Here is a 23,551-nt window from a genome sequence, read left to right as displayed (position 1 = left end):
CGCCACCTCGCCCGGTTAGTTTTTTGTATTTTTTAGTAGAGACGGGGTTTCACCATGTTAGCCAGGATGGTCTCGATCTCCTGACCTCATGATCTGCCTGTCTCGGCCTCCCAAAGTGCTGGGATTACAGGCTTGAGCCACCGCACCCAGCCGTGTATATGTTTTTGTGTGGACATGCTTTCTTTTCTCTTGGGTATATACCCAGGAGTGAAACTTCTGGGTCGTATGGTAACTCTACATTCAGTTTTTTGAGGAACTGTAATACTGTTTTTCACAGCAGCTGTACCATTTCACATTCTCTCTAGCAATGTATGAGAATTCCAATTTCTCTGCCAGGGACGGTGGCTCACCCCTGTAGTCCCAGCACTTTGGGGAGGCCAAGATGGGTAGACCACCTGAGGTCAGGAGCTCAAGACCAGCATGGCCAACAGGATGAGACCCTGTCTCTACTAAAAATACAAAAATTAGCCGGGCCTTGGCTGGGCGCGGCAGCTCACACCTATAATCCCAAGCACTTTGAAGGCTTACGCGGGTGGATCATGAAGTCAAGAGATCAAGACCATTCGGGCCAACATGGTGAATCCCCATCTCTATATCTAACAAAAGTTAGCTGGGCATAGTGGCGTGTGCCTGTAGTCCCAGCTACTCGGGAGGCTGAGGCAGGGGAATTGCTTGAACCTGGGAGGCAGAGGTTGTGGTGAGCCGAGATTGCGCCACTGCACTCCAGTCTGGTGACAGAGCGAGACTCCGTTGCAAAAAAAAAAAAAAAAAATTAGCCGAGTGTGATGGTGTGTGCCTATAGTCCCAGCTACTCAGGAGACTGAGGTAGGAAAATCACTGGAAGTTGGGAGGCAGAGGCTGTAGTGAGACAAGATTGTGCCACTGCACTCTAGCCTGGGCGACAGAGCACGACTCTGTCTCAAAAAGAAAGAAAATTGCATTTTCTCTACATCTTTGCCAACACTTATTATTGTTGTGTTTTAAATCACAATCATTATAATGGAAATGAAGTGGCACCTCATTGAGGCTTTTATTTGCAATCCCCTAATGACTAGTGACATTGAGCCTCTTTTCACGTGGTATCTCTTCTTTGGAGATACGTTTATTCAAGTACTTTGCCTATTTTGTAGTTGCCCTTTTTTTTTTTTTTTGGTTTTGCTGAGTTGTAGGAGTTCTTTACATGGTGTTCATAAAGTACTTAGCTCTCAGAGCCTTAATATATGCATAATATGGCTACTGAAAACCAAACCTTTATAATTTAAAATAGGGTTTATGAACAAGTAGGTTTACTAAGTATGGTGCAGGAGTCTTGATGGTCACACATTTAGATAGAGTGGAGCAAAGGAGCACTGCCTACTGGTAGAAATGACACTCAACCCTCATTCTGAACCAGCTGCATGCAGCACAACTCACGTCTTTCCAGCACATATCAATAATTAATACATCAACTGTTCAATTTTTTTTCTTTTCTTTTTTGAGATGGAATCTCACTCTGTCGCCTAGGTTGGAATGCAGTGGTGCAATCTCAGTTAGCTGCAACCTCTGTCTCCTGGGTTCAAGCCTCTGCCTCCCAAATAGCTAGGAGTACAGGTGTGCGCCACCACACCTGGCTAATTTTTGTAATTTTTACATTTTTAGTAGAGACAGGGTTTTACCACGTTGGCCAGGCTGGTCTCAAACTCCTGACCTCAAGTGATCTGCCCACCTCAGCCTCCTGAAACTGCACCCAGCCACATCTTTTAATGTACAAACCACGCTTTTCTCAGCTCTAAGACTAAGCACTGAATGCTGGGGCCAGTAATTGTCCTTGATGAATAGGTATAGCAGAAGACATATTCATATTTGGTGAAAAGCCTGATCCTAGGCTTGTGAGGTCCCCCCGAAAGGCTGAAGCAGCCAGGCGCAGTGGTTCACGTCTATAATCCCAGCACTCTGGGAGGCCGAGGAGGGAGGATTGCTTGAGGACAGGAGTTCAAGACCAGCCTGGACAAAACAGTGAGACCCCATCTCTACAAAAAACATTTTAAATATAATTAGTCAATCTTTGAATCATATGTTTTATGGAAAAAAAAAGTTTTTAAAAAATTAGCCAGGCATAGTGGTGCATACCTCCCAGCTACTCGGGAGGCTGGGGTGGGTAGAGCACTTGAACCCAGAAGTTTGAGGCTTCAGTGAGCTATGATCACACCACTGTACTCCAGCCTGTGCAACAGAGCAACACCTTGACTCAAACAAAACAAAACAAAAAGAAAGCTGAAGGTAGGAAAGTATCTTCATTAATCAGAGGCATGTTGGCATCTTTGTCCTCTCTTGCTCTCCTGGGGAACACAGTTGGGCCTATCTTTTTGCCCCTTGATTCTAGCTGTTTTGTTGTTCAGCTTAGACCCTCCTCTCCGATGAATTCCAAGGTGGCTTCCCAGTTCTGATGCTCCCTCAGCCTGCCTAGTCCCTGAGTTTCACCTTAGCTCCTCAGTCAGGGTTCAGTTCTGTACCAGTTATTTCTAAACTACAAACCAGAGACATGTAATACTCTTCTTTTCCTTTTTTTTTTTTTTTTTTGAGATGGAGTCTCACTCTGTTGCCTAGGCTGGAGTGCAGTGGCGTGCTCTCAGCTCACTGTAACCTCCACCTCCTGGGTTCAAGCAATTCTCCTGCCTCAATCTCTTGAGTAGCTGGGATGACAGGCATACCACCACCATGCCTGGCTAATTTTTGTATTTTTAGTAGAGATGGGATTTCACCATATTGGCCAGGATGGTCTCGATCTCCTGACCTCCTGATCCACCCGCCTCGGTGTCCCAAAGTGCTGGAATTACAGGTATGAGCCACTGCATCCCGGCCAACATGTACTACTTTTCCATAGCACTATGTTAAGTGGAAAATAGGTGATAGGAGTTTAATTTTTAACAGGCAAAGTAAGCAAATGTCCAGAAATACATCCAGTTCCAGTAAACATATGTCCGCACTGCCCCTGTAGTGCTGACACAGAGATGCCAGGACCCTGATTGTCTTCTCATTCAGTGGGTGCCAAATCGTCTTGAACTTTCCTTCAGGAGGCTGGCTGGAATGTTTGGAGATGCCATTATCACTATTGCCTACCACCCTTAGGCATAGCTATTTTTGTATCCCTCAGTCTCCCTTAGACAGAGAGTAGTCCCACCCATAAAAATTAAAGTGTTAAGGAATTAAAGTGGGTGTTTGGGTGTCTTTTGTTTTGACAGAACGGAGTCAGTAAGAGATGTGGCTGAAAGTGTGGGGTCTGACATCAGCCAAATGACATCCTGAGCAAAACAATTAGCATCTGCATGCCTTAGTTTCCTTGCCTGTAAACAGGGAAGAGTGGCACTGTAACCAAGTAAGGATCAAATGAGTTTACACACATGAAGCATGCAGAACAGGACCTTCTAGGCAGACATCACTGTAGAGTGCACAAACAGGGCCTGGCTGTGAGACCTGGAGCCAGGCAATGACAGGATAAGGAGGGCTTTAATTTGGGGTGCTGACACTCACACTGAAGGTATGAGCTCACTCCAGACAATTTGGTGAATTCCTTTAGACAAGTACACACAAGGCTTTCCTTGCTCTGGGGTATACGCTAGATAGCCTGAGGTGTCCATTAGTGCCTGGTTTTCTTTGGGATGGGCACCTCTGGACTTGGAAGCCTGCCAGGACTACAATGGAGAGTAATCCTCCTCCTCCATGAGCCACAACCTCTCAGACCCTCTTGGGGTCTGGAAACACAGAGAAACTACTTCTCCCTATCCTATTCCCTGCTCAGGGGTCCCACCTTTTACATTCCTTCACAGCTGTTCCAACAGGGTCTCAGGCAGCAAGGGCAGGTAACAAGTGTGCCTGGGCTGCCATCTGACCTGGAGAGTCCTATCACAGTCCACCTGCTGAGACGGTCCTCACAATACTAGCTGGCATTGCCTCCATGAGGAGTTTCAGCAGTAAGTAAAAAGATGGCCACCAGACAATATCCAAGTAAGATGTCTGTCCCTGTAAAAACGATGTAGGAAATTTCCAACAGTTCTTATACATATTTGTCTTCCAATTAATCAGAGCTTCTTCCTGGAGTTAGGGATTTAGAAATGGCTTGATAAAAGGAAATGGACTAAAATCATTATGGCACAGTGGGCAGGCTACCGTTAATTCAGGGGCCAAGGCAGAGAGAGCTGTCATAGGAAGGGGCAGTTGTTCTGCTGGACGCCTCCTTTGGGAGGGAAGGATTAATCCTAAGGTGCTGGGCATGTCTCTGTGGTAGCTAGTCTCCACAGTGCTCCCAAAATAATTAATGGCCTGCCTATAGGCTGCCGTTCTCATCAAAAGGTAGAGGTAATTTACCCTCCCCTGAACCTGCACTGGCCTTGAGACTTACTGTTTCCAAGTGATGTTCTAGGAGTTGTGAGGACTGGCAGCTTCCACTTCTTCCTTCTCTTGCAAGCCAGCTGCCATGCTAAAAGGAAGTCCAGCTATGCTACTAAAGATACCACGTGGAGGCCATGTAAGGAAAACTGATGTGCAGCCTGAGTGAAGCCTTTATTGCCCTGCCAGCATGGCTGGGCTGCGGATGGAAAGCAGTCACATGAAAAGTCACAAGTGAGGCCGGGTGCGGTGGCTCACACCTGTAATCCCAGCACTTTGGGAGGCCGAGAGGGGCAGATCACCTGAGGTCACGAGTTTGAGACCATCCTGGCCAACATGGTGAAACCCCGTCTCTACTAAAAATGCAGAAATTAGCTGGGCGTGGCAGTGTGTGCCTGTAATCCCAGCTACTCGAGAGCCTGAGGCAGGAGAATAGCTCAAACCCGGGAGGTGGAGGTTGTAGTGAGCCGAGATTGTGCCACTGCACTCCAGCCTGGGCGACAGAGTGAGACCCCATCTCAAAAAAAGAAAAGAAAAGAAAAGAAAAAGAATATACAAACTAACAAAAACAATTAAAAATTGTCAATTTTTTTTAACGATGGAGTTTCACTCTTGTTGCCTAGGCTGGAGTGCACTGGCGCGATCTTGGCTCACACCAACCTCCGCGTCCCGGGTTCAAGCAATTCTCCTGCCTCAGGCTCCTGAGTAGTTGGGATTACAGGCATGTGCCACCATGCCTGGCTAATTTTGTATTTTTAGTAGAGACGGGGGTTTCTCCATGTTGGCCTGGCTGGTCTCGAACTCTTGACCTCAGATGATCTGCCCACCTAGGCCTCCCAAAGTGCTGGAATTACAGGCATGAGCCACTGTGCCCAGCTAAAATTTGTTAATTAAAAAAAAAACAATAAAAAGAGTCAGCCAGGCATTGTGGCTCAAGCCTATAATCCCAACACTTTGGAAGGCCAAGGGGGGTGGATTACCTGAGGTCAGGCGTTTGAGACCAGCTGGGCCAACATGGTGAAAGCTTGTCTCTACTAAAAATACATAAATTAGCCGGGCATGGTGGCACACGCCTGTAATCCCAGCTATTCAGGAGGCTGAGACAGGAAAATTGCTTCAGCCCAGGAGACAGGGGTTGCAGTGAGCCAAGATTGTGCCACGGTATTCCAGCCTGGCCAACAGAGCAAGACTGTCTCAAAAAAAAAAAAAAAAAAGTAAAAAAAATAAAAATAAAAATCCCCCCATATATTTGCAAATTATCTATCTAATAACAGACTTATATCCAAATGCATAAAGAACTATTACAACCCAACAATAAAAAGACTAACAACCCAATTTAAAAATGAACAGAGGATCTGAATAGACATTACTCCAAAGAAAATAAACAAATGGCCAAAAAGCACATGAAAAAGATGCTCAGCATCATTAGTCACTAGGCAAATGCAAATCAAAACAATGAGACACCACTTCACACCTATTACACAATGGCTACAATTAAAATAGACAACGAGTACTGGAGAGGATGAGGAGAAATTGAAACCTCATTTAAGTTGCTGGTGAGAATTTAAAATAGTGCAGCTGCTTTGGGAAATCTGGCACTTCCTCAAAAGGTCAAATACAGAGGTACGATATGACCCAGCAACTCTACCCCTAGGTATATATCCAAGAGAAATGAAAACACAGCCCACACAAAAATATATACACGAACTATTGTTCTGCTTCTTCATAATAACCAAAAAGTACAAACTATGTAAATGTCCACCAACTAATGAATGGCTATAAAATACGTGATACGGCCATCCAGAAATGGAATATTTGACAATAAAAAGGAACAAAGTTGACCAGGCACGGTGTGGTGGCTCACGCCTGTAATGCCAGCACTTTCGGAGATCAAGGCAGGTGGATCACCTGAGGTCAGGAGTTCGAGACCAGCCTGGTCAACATAGCCCTAGACCATGGCAAACCCCATCTCTACTAAAAACACAAAAACTAGCCAAGCATGGTAGCACACACCTGTAATCCCAGCTACTAAGGAGGCTGAGGCAGAAGAACTGCTTGAACCCAGTGGGTGGAGGTTGCAGTGAGCCACGATGGTGCCACTGTACTCCAGCCTGGGTGACAGAGCAAGATTCCACCTAAAAAAAAAAAAAAGAGGAGGCCAGGCGCAGTGGCTCACACCTGTAATCCCAGCACTTTGGGAGGCCAAGGCAGGCAGATCATGAGGTCGGGAGATCGAGACCATCCTGGCTAACACGGTGAAACCCTGTCTCTACTAAAATACAAAAAATTAGCCGGGCGTGGTGGTGGGCCCCTGTAGTCCCAGCTACTCAGAGGGCTGAGGCAGGAGAATGGTGTGAACCCGGGAAGCGGAGCTTGCAGTGAGCCGAGATTGCACCACTGCACTCCAGCCTGGGGGACAGAGCGAGACTCTGTCTCAAAAGAAAAAAAAAAAAAAAAAAAAGAGGAATAAAGTATATACGAAATATGGTTCATGGACCTTGAACCTTGAAAATATTATGCTAAGTGAAATAAGCCATGTGCAAAATGAAAACATATATTGTACAAGGACGGGTGCGGTGGCTCACGCCTGTAATCCCTGCACTTTGCGAGGCTGAGGCGGGACGATCACCCGAGGTCAGGAGTTTGACCAGCCTGGCCAACATGATGAAACCCAGTCTCTACTAAAAATACAAAAAATTAGTCGGGCGTGGTGGTGGGCGCCTGTAATACCAGCTACTTGGGAGGCTGAGGTGGAGGAATCGCTTGAACCTGGTAGGCGGAGGTTGCAGTGAGCTGAAATTGTGCCACTGCACTCCAACCTGGGCAACAAGAGGAAAGCTCTGTCACAAAAAAACAAAAAAAAATATATTGTACAATTGTATATTGTATACGGAAAATTCCGAATAGGCAAATCTACAGCAGTAGAAAGCATAAGTGGTAGCTGAGGGTTGAAAGAAAAGGGAGTGTGACTGCTATCAGGTATAAAGTTTATTTAAAAAATGTTGAAGGCTGAGCATGGTGGCTCACACTTGTAATCCCAGCACTTAGGGAGGCCAAGGCAGGAGGATAGCTTGAGATCAGGAGTTCAAGGCCAGCCTGGTCAACATAGCGGGACCCTGTCTCCACAAAAAAATAAAAAACTTAGCCGGGTGTGGTGACACACGCCTGTAGTCCCAGATACTCAGAAGACTAAAAAAGGAGGATCACTTAAGCCCAGGATGTTGAGGCTGCAGTGGGCTGAGATCACGCTACTACACTCCAGCCTGGGTACAGAGTGAGACCCTGTCTCAAAAACAAAAAAAAATTCTAAAATTAGGCCAGGCTTGGTGGCTCGCACCTGTGACCCCAGCACTTTGGGAGGCCTAGGCAAGAGGATGGCATACGGCCAGCAGTTTGAAACCATCCTGACCAACACAGTGGAGCTGCACCTGTTTTTATTTATTAATGAATGTTCCAAAATTAGATTTTGGTGATGGCCGCACAACTCTGTGAATATCCTAAAGACCACTGAAATGTAAACTTTAAAGCGTGAATCGTATAAAGCTCTTAAAGAAAAAGAAAAGGCTTATCAAACAGATCCCTAGTACAGAGCCCACTCTACCCCACCTCAGTCCCTGTGCTCTTGCAGGTCTGCCTTGCGCACACACGTGCACACAAGTACATATGTGTCTTGTTCATTTCTAGTAAAATGGTTCTGTCCCAGGGACAGATGAAAGGAGGTGGTCACATAAAGCCCTTAATGTGGTGCCCCACCCAGGGAGAGAGCCCACATGTAGTGGAAATCCTTCTTCTCCACTCCACCTGTGATGAGTTCTAGATAAGCATCACCTTCTTCACTTAGCAAAAGGGGACAGGAATGATCCTGGGTGCATGCCTCAGGGCCCTGTAGGGCTTAGGTAAGGACCCTTAGGAGGGGCTGAGGACAAATCAGGTTCTTGATCATGGCACTGATCCCTTCCACAGGAGCAGCTAGAGGCCTGAGCGAGCTTCCAGTAGGATTCACGGGGGCTGACCACAGATGGAAGGTGCCAGCAGTGAGGTCTGGGGCTAGAGGCTGGGCCTGCATCCCAAATGCCCTCCTTGTACCATGGACACACAGGAGGACCCAGACTGCTGCAGGCAAAGCCAACTGTGCCTGTGATCAATCAATGAGTAACCACCCCACCCCTACACCCTAGGACACCCAACAGAGAGGTTCCAGAGTCTGTGACACTCTCCTCTCCAAGGCTCTCTGTCAGAGGGGCTCCACCCACTGGGGCCTTACCCGGGTCTTGGCCTTCAGGAACACATGGCTCTCCGGATCGTTGCTGGATTTACTGTGCACCATGCCAGCTTTCCTCATGGCATCCTCACTGAAACACAAAAGGAGAAGAGACGTTTGCACACACCAGTGAGTTCACCGCTGTGGGGCCCTGGCCAACAGGCCCTGCACAAGCAGCTGCCCCTGGTGACAAAGTGCTATCAGACCCAGCACACCAGCCTAGCTGAGGTCCAGGAGAGGAATATAGGAAGGGGCACTCAATAGAGAGCAACGACAGGCCACTGAGTGAGGGAGAGAGCGAGCAGGGTGATCAGAAAAAAGGGACAGGAAAGGTGGTCACCATGAAGCAAAGAGAGAGACCTGGCATGAGGGGGCGGGGGGCTAGTCCCTAGGGATGGCTCACAACCAGTTCAGGATCTAGGACTACTGGGTGGCCAGCTGGCCTCTATTTCCTGCTCTCTGAGTGGCCTGAGTTCCCTATGAACTCTGCCAGATGGTAGCACCCTGGTTCCAGATTTGATTCCTCCTATAAGATGAAGGGGACACATGAAGTCATCTCTCAGTTCCTCCCAAGGCAAGGGTCTGTCCCTGTGTGGGACAATGCAGGTTTCATATATGCCATCAAAGAGACAAGCCCCAACTTCAACAGCTTCAAGCTGGGGACAAGAGGAGAAAGACCACATAAATGTGAAAAATATCTTTAAAAACTGATTTACCAACAATTTTGTACTAAGAGATAGAATCCTATGAAGGGTTTTTCATCATACTGCTGCTCCACAGGGGTAAAAAGTCACGTACGTCAGTTAAACTGGACCCCCCTTGAATGCAGCACATGCTGCCCCACCCCACCCCCCACCTCCCACACTCACACACGGAAAGACAAAAACAAGTGTGCATCTGTTAGAAAGGCCTGGACTGTGGTTACCAGGGGCGGGCGGCTCTGGTCTGCTCATGGCCTGCCTTCTTCCCAGTGGGATGGGTCTCTTCCTTGCCTGGCCTCCCACCCTGGGTTTGCTGATAAAGAAACAAGTGGCCAGGTGCAGTGCCTCACGACTGTAATCCCAACACTTTGGGAGGCCGAGGCAGGTGGATTGTCTGAGGTCAAGAGCTCAAGACCAGCCTGACCAACACGGCGAAACCCCGTCTCTATTATACAAAATTAGCCGGGTGTGGTGGTGCATGCCTGTAATCCCAGCTACGAAGGAGGCTGAGGCAGGAGAATTGCTTGAACCCAGGAGGTGGAGGTTGCAGTGAGATGAGATCGCACCATTGCACTCCAGCCTGGGTGACAGAGCGAAAAAAAAAAAAAAAAAGAAAAAAAGAAACAGGCTGGGTGTGGTGGCTCATGCCTGTAATCCTGGCACTTTGGGAGGCCAAGGCGGGTGAATCACAAGGTCAGGAGATTGCGACCATCTTGGCTAACATGGTGAAACCCCGTCTCTACTAAAAATACAAAAAATTAGCTGGGCATGGTGGCAGGCGCCTGTAGTCCCACCTACCTGGGAGGCTGAGGCAGGAGAATGGCGTGAACCGGGAGGCAGGGCTTGCAGTGAGCGGAGATCGCACCACTGCACTCCAGCCTAGGAGATAGTGCGAGACTCTGTCTCAAAAAAAAAAAGAAGCAAGCATGTCAGGGCTCTGTGGCCCTGCCTCTGAGTGAATTGAATAGGCCCAGTCCAGCCCATGCTAGAAAGCATTCCGACCACTCCAAACAGCAACCAGCTAACCTCAGGAAACTGAAGGAATGTACACGGGGCTGCAGCAATACAACTGTGATTCTTAAAGACATCACAGAAAGGAGGTTTAATGCTAAGAGGTGTACACATCTGTCTTAACATAAAAAGAAAAACAAAATGACATTGACCTATCATCCTGCTAGATTCAAAAAGCATTCTTGGGCCGGGCACAGTGGCTCAGGTCTGTAATCCCAGCACTTTGGGAGGCCAAGGCAGGTGGATCACCTGAGGTCAGGAGTTTGAGACCAGTCTAACATGGTGAAACCCTGTTTCTACTAAAAATACAAAAATTAGTCTGGCGTGGTGGCAGGCACCTGTGGTCCCAGCTACTCGGGATGCTGAGGCAGGAGAATCGCTTGAACCTGGGAGGCAGAGGTTGCAGTGAGCTAAGACGGCACCACTGCACTCTAGCCTGGGCAACAGAATGAGACTCCAGCACTCCTGGAGTTCCTACCTCCCTGTCTGCTTCCTGAAGCCTGAACTGAGGCGAGGAGGCAGCAAGGGGTTCCTGCTCACAAGGCATCCAGGGGTGGAACAGAGAAGTAAGGGGAAAGGTCACCAGAGCCACAAAAGATGAGAGAGTTAACAATTCAGGAGGATAATGACAACCAGCTCACGCACGGTGCTGGGTCAGAGTTCTGGGGAAGCGAGGCATGGGTGGGCTGGGAGGACCCTGTGCGCATGCTCTCAGATTGGTGCGGGGCAGGCTTTCCACACTCAGAGGCTGAGATGACAGCTGCTAGGCCCCAAGAAGTCAGTGAACATTTCTGATAGAAGTGGCTGCATAGGCCTATTTCCTGAAGGTTGCCTCACCTGTGCCCCTCAAGGCAGGTATGCCCTTCAAGAGCATACCTGTTCTTCCCATCTTCCTTTTTTCTTTGTCTTCTTTTGTTTTTTGAGACAAGGTCTTGCTCTGTCACAGGTTCAGCGCAGTGGTGCAAACACAGCTCACTGTAGCTTCAAACTCCTGGGCTCAAGTATCCTCCCACCAAAGCCTCCCAAATAGCTGGGACTACAGGCATGTGCCACCATGCCTGGCTAATTTTTTTTATTTTTTACTTTTTTTGTACAGACAGGGTCTTGCTTTGTTGCTCAGGCTGGTCTCAAACTCCTGGCCTTAGGATTTTGGCCAAGTGATCCTCCACCTTGGCCTCCCAAAGCACTGGAACCAATAGGGAGACCCAGGGGAGAGCAGTAGAAACAGCAGGGGAGCACTTGCAGGCCAAGCAGGACAGCCTGGAGGCTGGCTCTGTGAGGAGTGGGGAGGTTGTCGGTGGCAGATGTGACCAGGAGTCAGAGATGGAGCCGGGTGCAGAAGAGTCTGGGAAGTGACAACCAGTTACACGGATGGGCCCTGTGCCCACCAACAGCAATCAGAGAGCAAAGCCAAGCTTGATACAAAAGTAGTCCTTTTGAGCTGCTACTGGCCATTTTTGAGAGTGTCAGCAGACTGGCAGGCCCCAGACAGATACTGTCTTGGTGCAGCAGAGACACCTGGCACAGTCAGAGAGACAGATCTAGAAACACAGCTTAATGCAATAGCTTTGAGGTGATGGGATGACCAGGTTGAAGAAATGTGCTTCGTGAGCCGAAGGCAAGGTGGCACCATACACCAGGGGATATGCTGGCAGACGAGCCCTGTCCTGTCCTGGGTAACGTCACAGATGACGTGGACACTGTGAACACCAACTGTCAGCTACTCAGAGCCTGAGGAGCATGGACAAAGCTGGAGGCCGGAAACAGGCAAGTCTTGACAGGCCAACACCAGGAAACCGAGCTGGGATAAATGTCCACTTCTGCATGAGCTGCGGGGGGTCAGAGTGGGGCCGAGGAGCCAGGTGCTCCTCCAGCAAGGCCAGGGCTCTGAACAGCAGCACTGTGCAATGTCACTCCCACATCTCCACAGCATCCACCCAGGGAGGCCCACCAGGTTTGGTGGCCAGTTACAGACATTGTGCGGTTTGCAGTTCTGTCAACCGTATTTTTTAAAACGTCTTTGCTCCTGTTTCTAGTTTGAAGATCATGTGCCATAAAGAGATAAAGCGAAAAAGAACCCAGGAACTCTGCAGCTAATCCCCCATACTTCCCCGCTGATGCCTGCCCTTTCATCTCCAGCTGGCCTGGCACTTTTCAGAGGCATCCCCTGCCTGGGCATTGACTCCATGAGGGCACCCATTTCACACTCATGCTGAGGTCAAGTCCCCTTCCTTCCTCCCTTAGACCTAACACACCTGCTGCGGGAGGCTGCAGGCCGGACCCAGGCCCACCTTCAGAACAGGACTGGCTGCTCCCAAAGCCCCCTTCTGATCTCCCTAAGCTGGGCTCTGCCGCCATCCCCAGCATGCCTTCCTGAGCAGCCAGATCCGAATGGCTACTCCTCAGTCTCTGTCTCCTGAAAACAAAACCCTTCAAGCCACTGTCACGAAATGAAAGGAAACTATCACACAAGGAGACAGCCCCAAACATGGAGGAAGGAGCACAGCCTCAGACAAAGAAGAGAGAACCAACCTGTCACGGTGAGCTCTGTCCCGACACAAGCAAGCCTGGAAGACGAGGGCCCGTCCAGCCAGATGAGGGCAGGGAGCAGACTGGTGTCAGCTCACAAGGGAAGACCCTCGATGACTGTCCTGCCACAGTCCTGTCCAACATAAGCAACAGGTTCGAAAACAGTACAGGCCTATGAGGCGGCCGCCGAAGAACCCAAGGCTGCCTGGGTGGTGTTTGCACTAGCTGAGGAAGGGGGCGGGGGGCCGCTCCCTGTTTGCAACCAGCCAGACCTCTGAACACAAGGGCTGTTACCTGCTCAGAGCACATACTCCCTTGCTGTGAACTGGGCTCCCATGCTCTGCCTTGGGCCATGGTCTAGCTGGTTGCCATAGCTATGTCTGTGCACTCAGTCAGGGTTCAACTGGTATCTAGCTTAGACTGAAGCCTCCCAGGGGACCGATTCATCATTACAGGCCCTTGGAGCTCCCCCACCAGGGGGTCTGAGGATGTCCTACTGTCCAGAACTGTCCCCAGAACACGGTGTGTCTTAATGGCACTGCCTGACCCTGCCTGAGCTCTTGGTGTCTTCATCTCCCAGCACCAAATGCCCATTGAGAAACCTGGGAACCCCCTTCACTTTCTGACTGCCACCTTTAATTCTTCAAAGTTCCAATCTTTGCCCCAACTCCGACTGCACCTGTGGCAATTCCTCCCAAAGGGCCTCTGTCTCCCGTTCCCATTCCTATCCCCACGCCCTCACCAGCTCCCCAGGTCACATAACTGTCAGTGAGCAACTGCCACTGAGTGTGGGAAGCAACCCGAGCCCCTGCCTGCCTTGAGCCTCGCTCCTCACCAGCAGGGCAGGCAGCCTGTCCAGAAGCCCACTGAGGAACCTACTCCTGCACCTGCCCCACACACTCTCCCCAGGGCCCCAGGGACCGATGACCTACTGCCTGGCACATTGCCTGACTATCCCATCAGGCCTGCTAGGGCCTCCCACCCTGCTCCCACCCAGGCACCCCTGCTGTCAGCTGCACAGAAACCCTGTAGCCACCTCACCCATGTCTGTGGCACTTCCTGGAGGAATCTCTGGTTCCCGTGTGTCAGCCCCACTATACCAAGAACACCCTGAGAGCAGAGACAACGGCGTCCACTTTTGTGTGCAGCAGGCAGTCATCACTGCCAGGCAAAATAACCAGCTCTTTTTAACACAAGGAGTGGTACTGTCATGCATTTTGATGGGACACGACGTGCAGAATGGAGAATCAGCGTGGCAGCCATGGGGGAAACCAGGCCTCAAAGAAGCACGTCTTGGCAGTGGAGGACAGGGTGCCTGGGGGAAGGCGTGTGCTGGGGCAGGCAGCTGGGCCTGGCAGGAAGCAGGCAGAGGAGGAGGGGCCTGGGCTCAAATTCCAACATAGCCACTCACCAGCTCTCGGTCTTGGGAGAGGCACTCCCTCCCCCTAAGCGTGGCCTCTTCATAAAGGAGGGCTCTGAGAGGCTGTGGCCAGGATGAAGGTGCACAGAGAGGACCAGGCAGTGAGGACAGGCCCAGTGTTGGCCTGGTCTACAGGGCTTCTGCCCAGCATGGGCCTGTTGTTCCTCACCTCCTTCCTATTCCAAATTGGGAAACTCTGTCAACAAGAGCCCAGTCCCAGTCCTTGTAATCTGAATGAGACTAAGATAAAGCAAAAAACTGGCAAACTGAGCATCCTAGGGAAGGAGCACAGGGCATCAAGCTCAAAGCCTGCTAAGGCCAGCGAGGCCTGAGGTAAGCTGCCCCAGTCTGCCCTCAACCCATCTGGGAGTGCCTCCCTGTCCTTCCTTTGCACAGTGGGGACAGTGCCAACCTCACAGGTGGCCCTGAGGATGACAGTAGTTAATATTATAAGGCACTGGACATACAGGAAGTGCTAGGTACACATTAAAGAAATAAGTCAGGCAACAACCTGCCCAAATGTGCAATAGGACAGCATCCCCAAACACCTCCACCACGTGTTGAGGTTATTGTCACCCCCTCCCTAGCAGACGATGGACCAATGAGCATGTGCAGCTCCCTCAGGCAGAGCACCCTCCCACTGGAGCTCTGAGTCACCTGCAGTGTACCTTGAGGCCAGCCCCACAGCCCACAGGAAGGACACACACAGGCATGTTGATGAGGCATAAACTGGCCTCCCCACCCCAACTCCCGCTCTGCTCCGCTCCACGCCCTGACTCTTCCTTCCACACCCACCCTGGTTCCCACCAAGGACCCTCTCCCCTCTGAATGAGGCCTCTCCCCTGACCCCACCGTCTTTACCACTGCTCCCCCTGCCACATTGCCAGGCCCCCTTCCCTGGTCTAACTACTTTCCCATTGCTGAACGAGGGCATGAATTCCCAGGACGGCCAACTCCTCTGTCCTCCTGCTGGTGTCTAAAGCAGGAAGGTGTTTTCCTCCCTGGGGCACAGACTGACCTCAGGGGGACAGGATGATTCCTCCTAGCCATTTATGGGACAGATTTATATTCTGCTCCAAGGAAACTTCTGTGAGTTTCTTCTATTTTTGAGAAACACAACACCTATCAATCAAGTGAACTCTCATAGGGCAGAATAAATTTTTGGCAGCTCCACTTCAACCCACTGAAGAAGCCTCCTGGTAAATTGCTGCCTCTGTGTGCAGTCTGCTTGCCCACCTGGGACAGGAGCCCACAGCTTGTACGTGGGACCCTTACCCTATGTGTTGAAAACCTAAATCACAGAGGACCAAAAGACAACAGAAGGAGAGTTAGACAATATCAGGATGATGGTTTCCTAAGCATGTCACCAGAAGCAGACACCATAAAAGAAAAAAGATTTTCCCATATTAAAAAAAAGATTGGGGCTAGGTGTGGTGGTTCACACCTGTAATCCCAGCAATCTGGGAGGCGGAGGCAGGTGGATCACTTGAGGTCAGGAGTTCGAGACCAGCCTGGCCAACATGGTGAAACCCGTCTCTACTAAAAATACAAAAATTAGCTGAGCACAGTGGCTCACGCCTGTAATCCCAGCACTTTGGGAGCCAAGGCGGGTGGATCACCCGCGGTCAGGAGTTCGAGACCAGACTGGTCAACGTGGTGAAACCCCATCTCTACTAAAAATACAAAAAATTAGCCGGGCATGGTGCCTGCAATCCCAGCTACTTGGAAGGTTGAGGTAGGAGAATGGCTTGAACCCGGGAGGCGGAGGTTGCAGTGAGCCGAGATCCTGCCACTGCACTCCAGCCTGGGCAACAATAGTGAAACTCTGTCTCGAAAATAAAAAATAAAAATACAAAAATTAGCCAGGTGTGGTGGTGTGCGCTATAATCCCAGTTACTTGGGAGGCTGAGGCAGGAGAATCGCTTGAACCCGGGAGACAAGGGTTGCAGTGAGCCAAGATCAAGCCATTGCACTCCAGCCTGGGTGACAAGAGTAAAACTCTATCTCATATATATAAATTAGCTGGGCATGGTGGTGTGTGGCTGTAATCCCAGCTACTTAGGAAGCTGAGGCAAGATAATTGCTTGAACCAGGGAGGTGGAGGCTGCAGTGAGCCGAGATAGCACCACTGCACTCCAGTCTGGGTAACAGAGTGAGACCCTGTCTCTAAATAAATAAATAAATAAATAAATAAATAACAAATACGAACCTCCAAGTTGAAATGAGGGACCAAACCTGCACATTTAATTCCCTTCCATCCTAAAACCACAGAAAAAAAAGGAGGAATGGAAATGGTCGCCTCAACAGCCTTTTAGAAGCTGGAAAGCTGATGGCCCAGTGGTAATGTACACAGCAAGAGGACCAAGAAACCAGAGTCCTAAGTAACAGTGAGGAGGGGGAGAGCCCTAGGTCTTTGCCAGGTTGTGGCCAGGCTGCAACACGTGCTCTGGGACAGAGGGTGAAAGCTATCCCTGTATCCCCCACATCCCAACTTCACACTGTGAGTAGCTACTCCCACACCAGGTGACCACAGGAGGTTTACTCTTTGGAAAAGCATGAAACAGATAGTCACTGGACTAGGGGGTCAACCACTCAGTTGAAAAGGCACAGGTAGGATACTGAGAGAGGTGGACTGCGTAGTCATCCGTGCCCTGGTCTAAGTGACTAGATCGATGCACACTAACTGCCGAGACCCACTGGCCCATCAGCCTCCTCCATCCCAGTGAGCAGCAGGCTGGCAGCCAGGCCTTCACCCACAGCCCGGTGTCTGGAAGACCATGCTCTAGGGCAGGGTCTCCAACCCCTGGGCCGCAGACCAGTACAGGTCTGTGGGCTATTAGAAACCAGGCCTCACAGCGGTAGGTGCGCAAGCATTACCGCCTGAGGTCCGCCTCCTGTCAGATCAGCAGTGGCATCGGATTCTCTTTTTTTTTTTGAGACGGAGTCTCGCTCTGCTGCCCAGGCTGGAGTGCTGTGGCCAGATCTCAGCTCACTGCAAGCTCTGCCTCCTGGGTTCACGCCATTCTCCTGCCTCAGCCTCCTGAGTAGCTGGGACTACAGGCGACCGCCACCTCGCCCGGCTAATTTTTTGTATTTTTTAGTAGAGACGGGGTTTCACCGTGTTCGCCAGGATGGTCTCGATCTCCTGACCTCGTGATCCGCCCGTCTCAGCCTCCCAAAATGCTGGGATTACAGGCTTGAGCCACCGCGCCCGGCCGGCATCGGATTCTCATAGGAGCACAAACCCCACTGTAAACTGCGCATGTGAGGGATCCAGGTCGCACGCTCCTTATGCGAGTCTAATGCCTGATGATCTGAGGTGGAACAATTTCATCCTAAAACCATCCTCATCTGCCAGTCTGTAGAAAAATTGTCTTCTGTGAAACCGGTCCTTGGTGCCAAAATGTTGGGGACCATTGTTCTGGAGGAAGGACTCAGAATCTGCAGCCAGATGAGCCTTCAACGAAGTTCCCAGTCAACAAGCTTCATGTGCTGGAAGAGACTCCTAGGCTTTGGAGGGCCCCTCTCAGAGTGAGCAACCAGCCAAGGGCAGCCAAAAGCCATTAACATGGCCAATAAAGACCCCACAAGAAAAGAGTAATTTAAGGTAACAGAAATTCAGCAAGAAGGAAATGTAGAATTTATTAGGCCAGGTGCAATGGTTCACACCTGTAATCTCAGTACTTTCACAGGCTGAGACGAGAGGATCACTTGAGGTCAGGAGTTTGATTTTTTTTTTTTTTTGAGACGGAGTCTCGCTGTGTTGCCCAGGCTGGAGTACAGTGGCATGATCTCGGCTCACTGCAACCTCTGCCTCCTAGGTTCAACTGATTCTTCTGCCTCAGCCTCCCAAGTAGCTGGGACTATAGGCGCGTGTCACCATGCCCAGCTAATTTTTGTATTTTTAGTAGAGACGGGGTTTCACCATATTGACCAGGCTGGTCTCGAACTCTTGACCTTGTGATCCGCCTGCCTTGGCCTCCCAAAGTGCTGGGATTACAGGCGTGAGCCACCACATCTGGCTGAGGTCAGGAGTTTGAGACCAGCCTGGGCAACATCACAAGATCCCATCTCTACAAAAAATAAAAATACTTGCCAGGAGTGGTGGTGCATGCCTGTAGTCCCAGCTACCTGGGAGGCTGAGGTGGGAGGATCACTTGAGCCCAGGAGTTCGAGGCCACAGTGAGCCATGAACACATCACTGCATTCCAGCCTGGGCAATAAAGTGAAAATTTACCAAAAAAACAGAATTTATTATAATACATATAAATATTATACTACATTGTATCCATTTAACAGGAACGGGTGCTATAAAAAGAGAAAAGTCAGATTATGAAAAAGGAAAAAAAGGAGTTCTTGGAAGTAAAAGCATGTTAGCAGTGAAAGGTCAAAGACAAAATTGTGGAAATCACTTAGAGAGCAGAGCTAAAAGAAAAAGAGATAGAAAACAGGAGATAGAAGATAAAATTAGAGGCCCAAAGAGTGAACATTAAACACTCCAGCAGAGGAAGTGCAGGGAGTGAGATTCTCCTGAAATGACTCAAGGGAACTTCCCGAGTAGAGCAGGATTTGAATTCAGGGATCAAGGCAAGTCACTGTGAGGCTCAGAGCCAGCACCTCAGGAGAAAGAAGCACATGCCAGCACAAGGGCAGCACAGTGGAACATCATTTTAAATCCCCCAGTTAGCATGTCCCACCAGGGGGCCTAGATGCACCCAAACTGGCATGGTCTCCAGAAAGTTAATTCCCAGGAGTCCCTTCTCAGGAAACTAGCAGAATGAGGGAATAAATCACAAAGGATGAGACACGGGATATAGGAAACAACGAACCCAGCAAAGGAGAACAACAGTCCTAGTCCGGACAGACAAACAACAGACAAGCACGCTGAGGGCTGTCACACCATGCCTACGGCCACTGCCTAGAGGGTTCCAGAAGGGAGGTCCAAGAGGGTCACCGCCCACCTCCTTTGGGAGGCCCAAGTGGGTGGATCATTTGAGGCCACAGGTTTGAACTGAAACTGACAGACAGCCCACTAGCACTAAGCCTGAAGATAACTGTACTGAGAGGCAACCGGAAAATAAAGGAAGAATAGGAATAGATATACAGAAAACTGGGCAAAACAGTGTTCAAAAGGCCATTCTTTCCTAGGAAAAAAGTAACAAGCAATTGCAGTACACCACTATGCTCAGCTTTGAATATCATTTGTGTAGGCAGAAAACATAAACAATCATTACTGATTAATGCAGAAAGTAAAATACTGGAAGAATGAGGGAGGAGAAGCAGAGATAATGGTGATGGAAGGGAGCTACAGAGCAAGCCAACAGATAAATGTAAAACGCCAAGTTGCAAGAGCGGCACGTGTCTATTACCTAGAATCAGAGGTATATGCCAGAAGAAAGCTCAGATGTAAAGGCAGTTGCTACCTCTGGGGAGAACTGGCAGAGTGGGAACCACGGTAGTTTCTTGTCTTTTTACAGTTTATGTGATATATTATGTTGATAAAATTTAAAGTAATTAAAAATTAAATAAGGCCGAGTGTGGTGGCTCATGCTTGAGCCCAGGAGTTCAAGACAGGCCTGGGCAATATAGTGAAACCCCATCTCTACAAAAAATACAAAAACTTAGCCAGTCATAGTGGTGCATGCTGTAGTCCCAGCAACTTGGGGACTGAGGTGGGAGGATTTCTTGAGCCCAAGAGGTGGAGGCTGCAGCAAGCTGAGATCATGTCACTACACTATAGCCTGGGTAAAAGGGTAAGACCCTGTCTCAAAAAAAAAAAAAAAATTTAAAATTAAAATTAAATGACAAAATGCACATAAAGAGTGTCATAGAGAAATACTCAGCAAACAATAGCTTTTAAGAAGGGTCATGTGGCAGGGTGCAGTGGCTCACACCTGTAATCCCAACATTTTGGGAAGCTGAGATGGGTGGCTCACCTGAGGTGGGGAGTTTGAGACCAGCCTGAACAACATGGAGAAAACCCGTTTCTACTGAAAATACAAAATTAGCCAGGCTTGGTGGCACATGCCTGTAAACTCAGCTACTCAGGAGGCTGAGGCAGGAGAATCGCTTGAACTCGGGAGGCGGAGGTTGCTGTCAGCCGAGATCGCGCCACTGCAGTCCAGCCTGGGTGACAGAGCTAGACTCCGTTTCAAAACAAAAAAACAAAACAAAACAAAAAAACAAAAAAACTGCCACATATTCCTTCTGCAAGTGGCCCCACAGTCAGCACATGGATGCAGTTGGAAGGGACCTCCGGGTGAATGAGGCCAATGGCACAGGCAAAGCAGTTCCTCCCACCCCCACCAATCTGAGAGGTGCCTTCTGCCTGCAGCTCAAATGCCTCACCACACTCCCAGCCAGAAAAGCCCCTTCCCTGTCCTCCACCAGTACAGGGCTTGTTCTCATCCAGCCTTCTGAGCTTCACGAGGTCTCTAGACAGCTACAGGGTGGCATCCCACACTGTCCCTGGACTTCTTCCAATCCTGCAGCCAATTTACTGCCCCACTGCCCAGGTGGTTTCATCTCTAAGGCAGGAAATGATGAGATACTGATTGTTCAGTCATCAATGTACCCAAAGCAAACACATGGCCTCTCCATCTCTCAGGTAGCTGAGAGCACATTTGTCAAACTGTATCCCAAACAGACTGCAACTTTTCCTTTACTGGAACTTCTACATTCTGGTTCTTTTACTTTTTAAAGAAACATAAAAGTGTTTTTTAACAAGATAAAAATATATACTTCAGAATTTAACTCTCCACCCACATGTAGGAAGGGGTATTTTGGTCTTGCAGAAAGAAAATCTCGAATCATACCAATACAGGAGACTTCAAACACTGTACACCCCTCTGGACTGCTTGATGACACTTTCTTGCCTCTATTCTCAGGATCTCTCAACTCCCAACAAACAAGATCATTGAAAGAACTAACCTGCAGAAAAGGCTGCTGTCCTTCAAACTGTGTGCTATTGTCTAAGCTAGTTCAGAAGAACACATGAGCTTCCTTCACATACTCCAATCTGTTGGTTTGACTTCTAAAGAACCAGCAGAGCTAGAAAGGCCTTGAGATCTCTGTCCTGGTGCTGGCCTGGGGCTCCCCTACATCTAGCCTGAAAGTGTCCCCACTCACCAGCAGGAAAGCATGTAGCAAGGATGAGATCTGCGAACCGAAATGCTGATCTCACATGGCTCTGTGGTATTTGGTGGGGGTGGGGAAGCTCGATCTTTTAGAGATCTGCACTCAAGTACTCATAGTTGAAATCATCTGGTGTCTGGGATGTGATTTAAAATAGTCCAGGAGGTGGTGAGGAAGGGTGGGTGAAGCAACACTGGCCATATGTTGCTAACTCCCAAAGTAGTTGGGAGACCATTTTTCTATTATCTCTACTTCTGGGAACACTTGAAAAAGTCCATAATGAACTTTTTTTTTTTTTAAAAAAAAGGAAGTCAAATGCTTATCTCAAGCCTGTGGGATGACTGTGCATGATCCACACCTCATGTGAACCTGGGCTATGAGCATGCAGGTCCCAGCCAGACTCCATCCAGGAAGAGAACACAACTTAAGCCATGGGAAACCTGTAACTCAAAACTGAACTCACAGTCATAGCCTAGTTTCACTTTAAAAATACATGTGTATATGTATTTACATATTTAAAATGCAAACATATCAAGCTATAAGCACACACAGGACTGGTGGAAATATATCAATATGTCAGTAACAGCCAGATCTGGGGAAAGAGTATGGAAAACACCTTCCTGTTTTTCAGTTCTCTACAATGTTATCTGGAATGGAATGAAGTACTACACCCACAAGTCCTGAAGCTACTGACCAAAACAGGAGGGAGAGACGGGACCGGGGATGCCATGACTGGAATCTGATGGTTTCCACCATGCCCCATCCTCTCATCCCACAGTCTTTCTTCACATCTGCTCTGCCCACCACAGCCCTGCTCTGGAGTTCTCTGCTCTGCCCCTTCTGCCATCCCCACCTAGGCAGATGGGTTTCATCCAGCCTCCAGGACGGCCCACCCACTTGTTCCTGCAGCAGGCTGCTCTTCCCAGGTTTGCTTCCCCATCTCCCACTGGCTGTTGGAAATTTCACCCACACCCACTCCCCACATCATCACCTTACATCCAGCCCTCAGATGAGTAGAGAGGCTGCGGCAGGAGAACTGGTGGAGTGCATACCAGTGGCTTCCTCCTCCAAATTCATAGACACATGCACACAGAACACGAGCATTCACACATGGAACCACCAAATCCTACCACTTATTTCCTTGTGGGCTCCCTCCCTCCTAGATCATCCTTTCCATTCCTTTTTTTCTTTTTTTAAATCATCTTTTCCATTCCTACTGTCACTGCTCCCAGTAAATTTCAATGTGCATTCAAAATCAATGACAGAGCCTGTTATAAAGGCAGGTTCCTTGACAATACCAGGTGTTGGCAAGGATGTCTAGCAAGTGGAACTCCCTCACATTTTGCTGGTGGGAACGTAAACTAGTACCACTTGGGAAGAGTGTTCAGCAGAATATGCTAAGAGACACATCCCCTGACCCAGCCCTCTATTTAACTTCTAGGTGCACAGCCCAGAGAATTCAGTGCATATATTTATCAGAAGACATGACCAAAGTCATTCCTGGCGTTGCCTTCATGTAGCCAACACCTGGAACTAACACCAAAGTTCATTAGGCACAAAACAAAAATGTAATCTGGAACAGAGTCCTCCATGGAATAACACATCATAAACGAGAACAGGCTGGGCACGGTGGCTCACGCCTATAATCCCAGTATGTTGGGAGGCGAAGGCAGGTGGATCACCTGAGGTCAGGAGTTTAACACCAGCCTGCCCAACATGGTGAAACCCCATCTCTACTAAAAATACAAAAATTAGCCAGGCACGGTGGTGCATGCCTGTAGTCCCAGCTACTCTGGAGGCTGAGGTAGGAGAATCAGAGAACCCTGGAGGCGGAGGTTGCAGTGAGTTGAGATTGAACCACTGCACTCCAGCGCAGGCAACAGAGCAAGACTCTGTCTCAAAAATAAATAAATAGATAAATAAGGCTGGGCATGGTGGCTCACACCTGTAATCCCAGCACTTTGGGAGGCCGAGGTGGGGGGATCACGGGGTCAGGAGATCGAGACCATCCCGGCTAACATGGTGAAACCCCAACTCTACTAAAAAACTACAAAAAAAATTAGCCGTTTGTGGTGGCAGGTGTCTGTAGTCCCAGCTACTCGGGAGACTAAGGCAGGAGAATGGCATGAA

General features: G+C 49.2%; 1 protein-coding gene across 6 annotated transcripts in view; it reads right to left on the bottom strand.

Moving 5' to 3' along the window:
• The window catches only part of MED15 (mediator complex subunit 15), an 89,101-nt gene that overhangs the window by 46,127 nt on the left and 19,423 nt on the right, over positions 1-23,551 (bottom strand). For 5 of the 6 annotated variants that reach the window (XM_011959175.1, XM_011959176.1, XM_011959177.1 and 2 more), the window contains exon 2: positions 8,630-8,717. In XM_011959175.1, coding sequence (XP_011814565.1) covers positions 8,630-8,717 — 88 coding nt within the window. Of the gene's footprint in view, positions 1-8,629; positions 8,718-21,217; positions 21,432-23,551 lie in introns of those variants that run through there. The other variant, XM_011959179.1, reaches the window with a different exon arrangement.

The sequence above is a fragment of the Colobus angolensis genome, unplaced genomic scaffold, assembly GCF_000951035.1.
Source record: "Colobus angolensis palliatus isolate OR3802 unplaced genomic scaffold, Cang.pa_1.0 Scaffold484, whole genome shotgun sequence".
NCBI lineage: Eukaryota > Metazoa > Chordata > Mammalia > Primates > Cercopithecidae > Colobus > Colobus angolensis.
The sequence above is the reverse complement of the archived record's forward strand: the minus strand, read 5'-3'. Positions and strand labels throughout refer to the sequence as shown.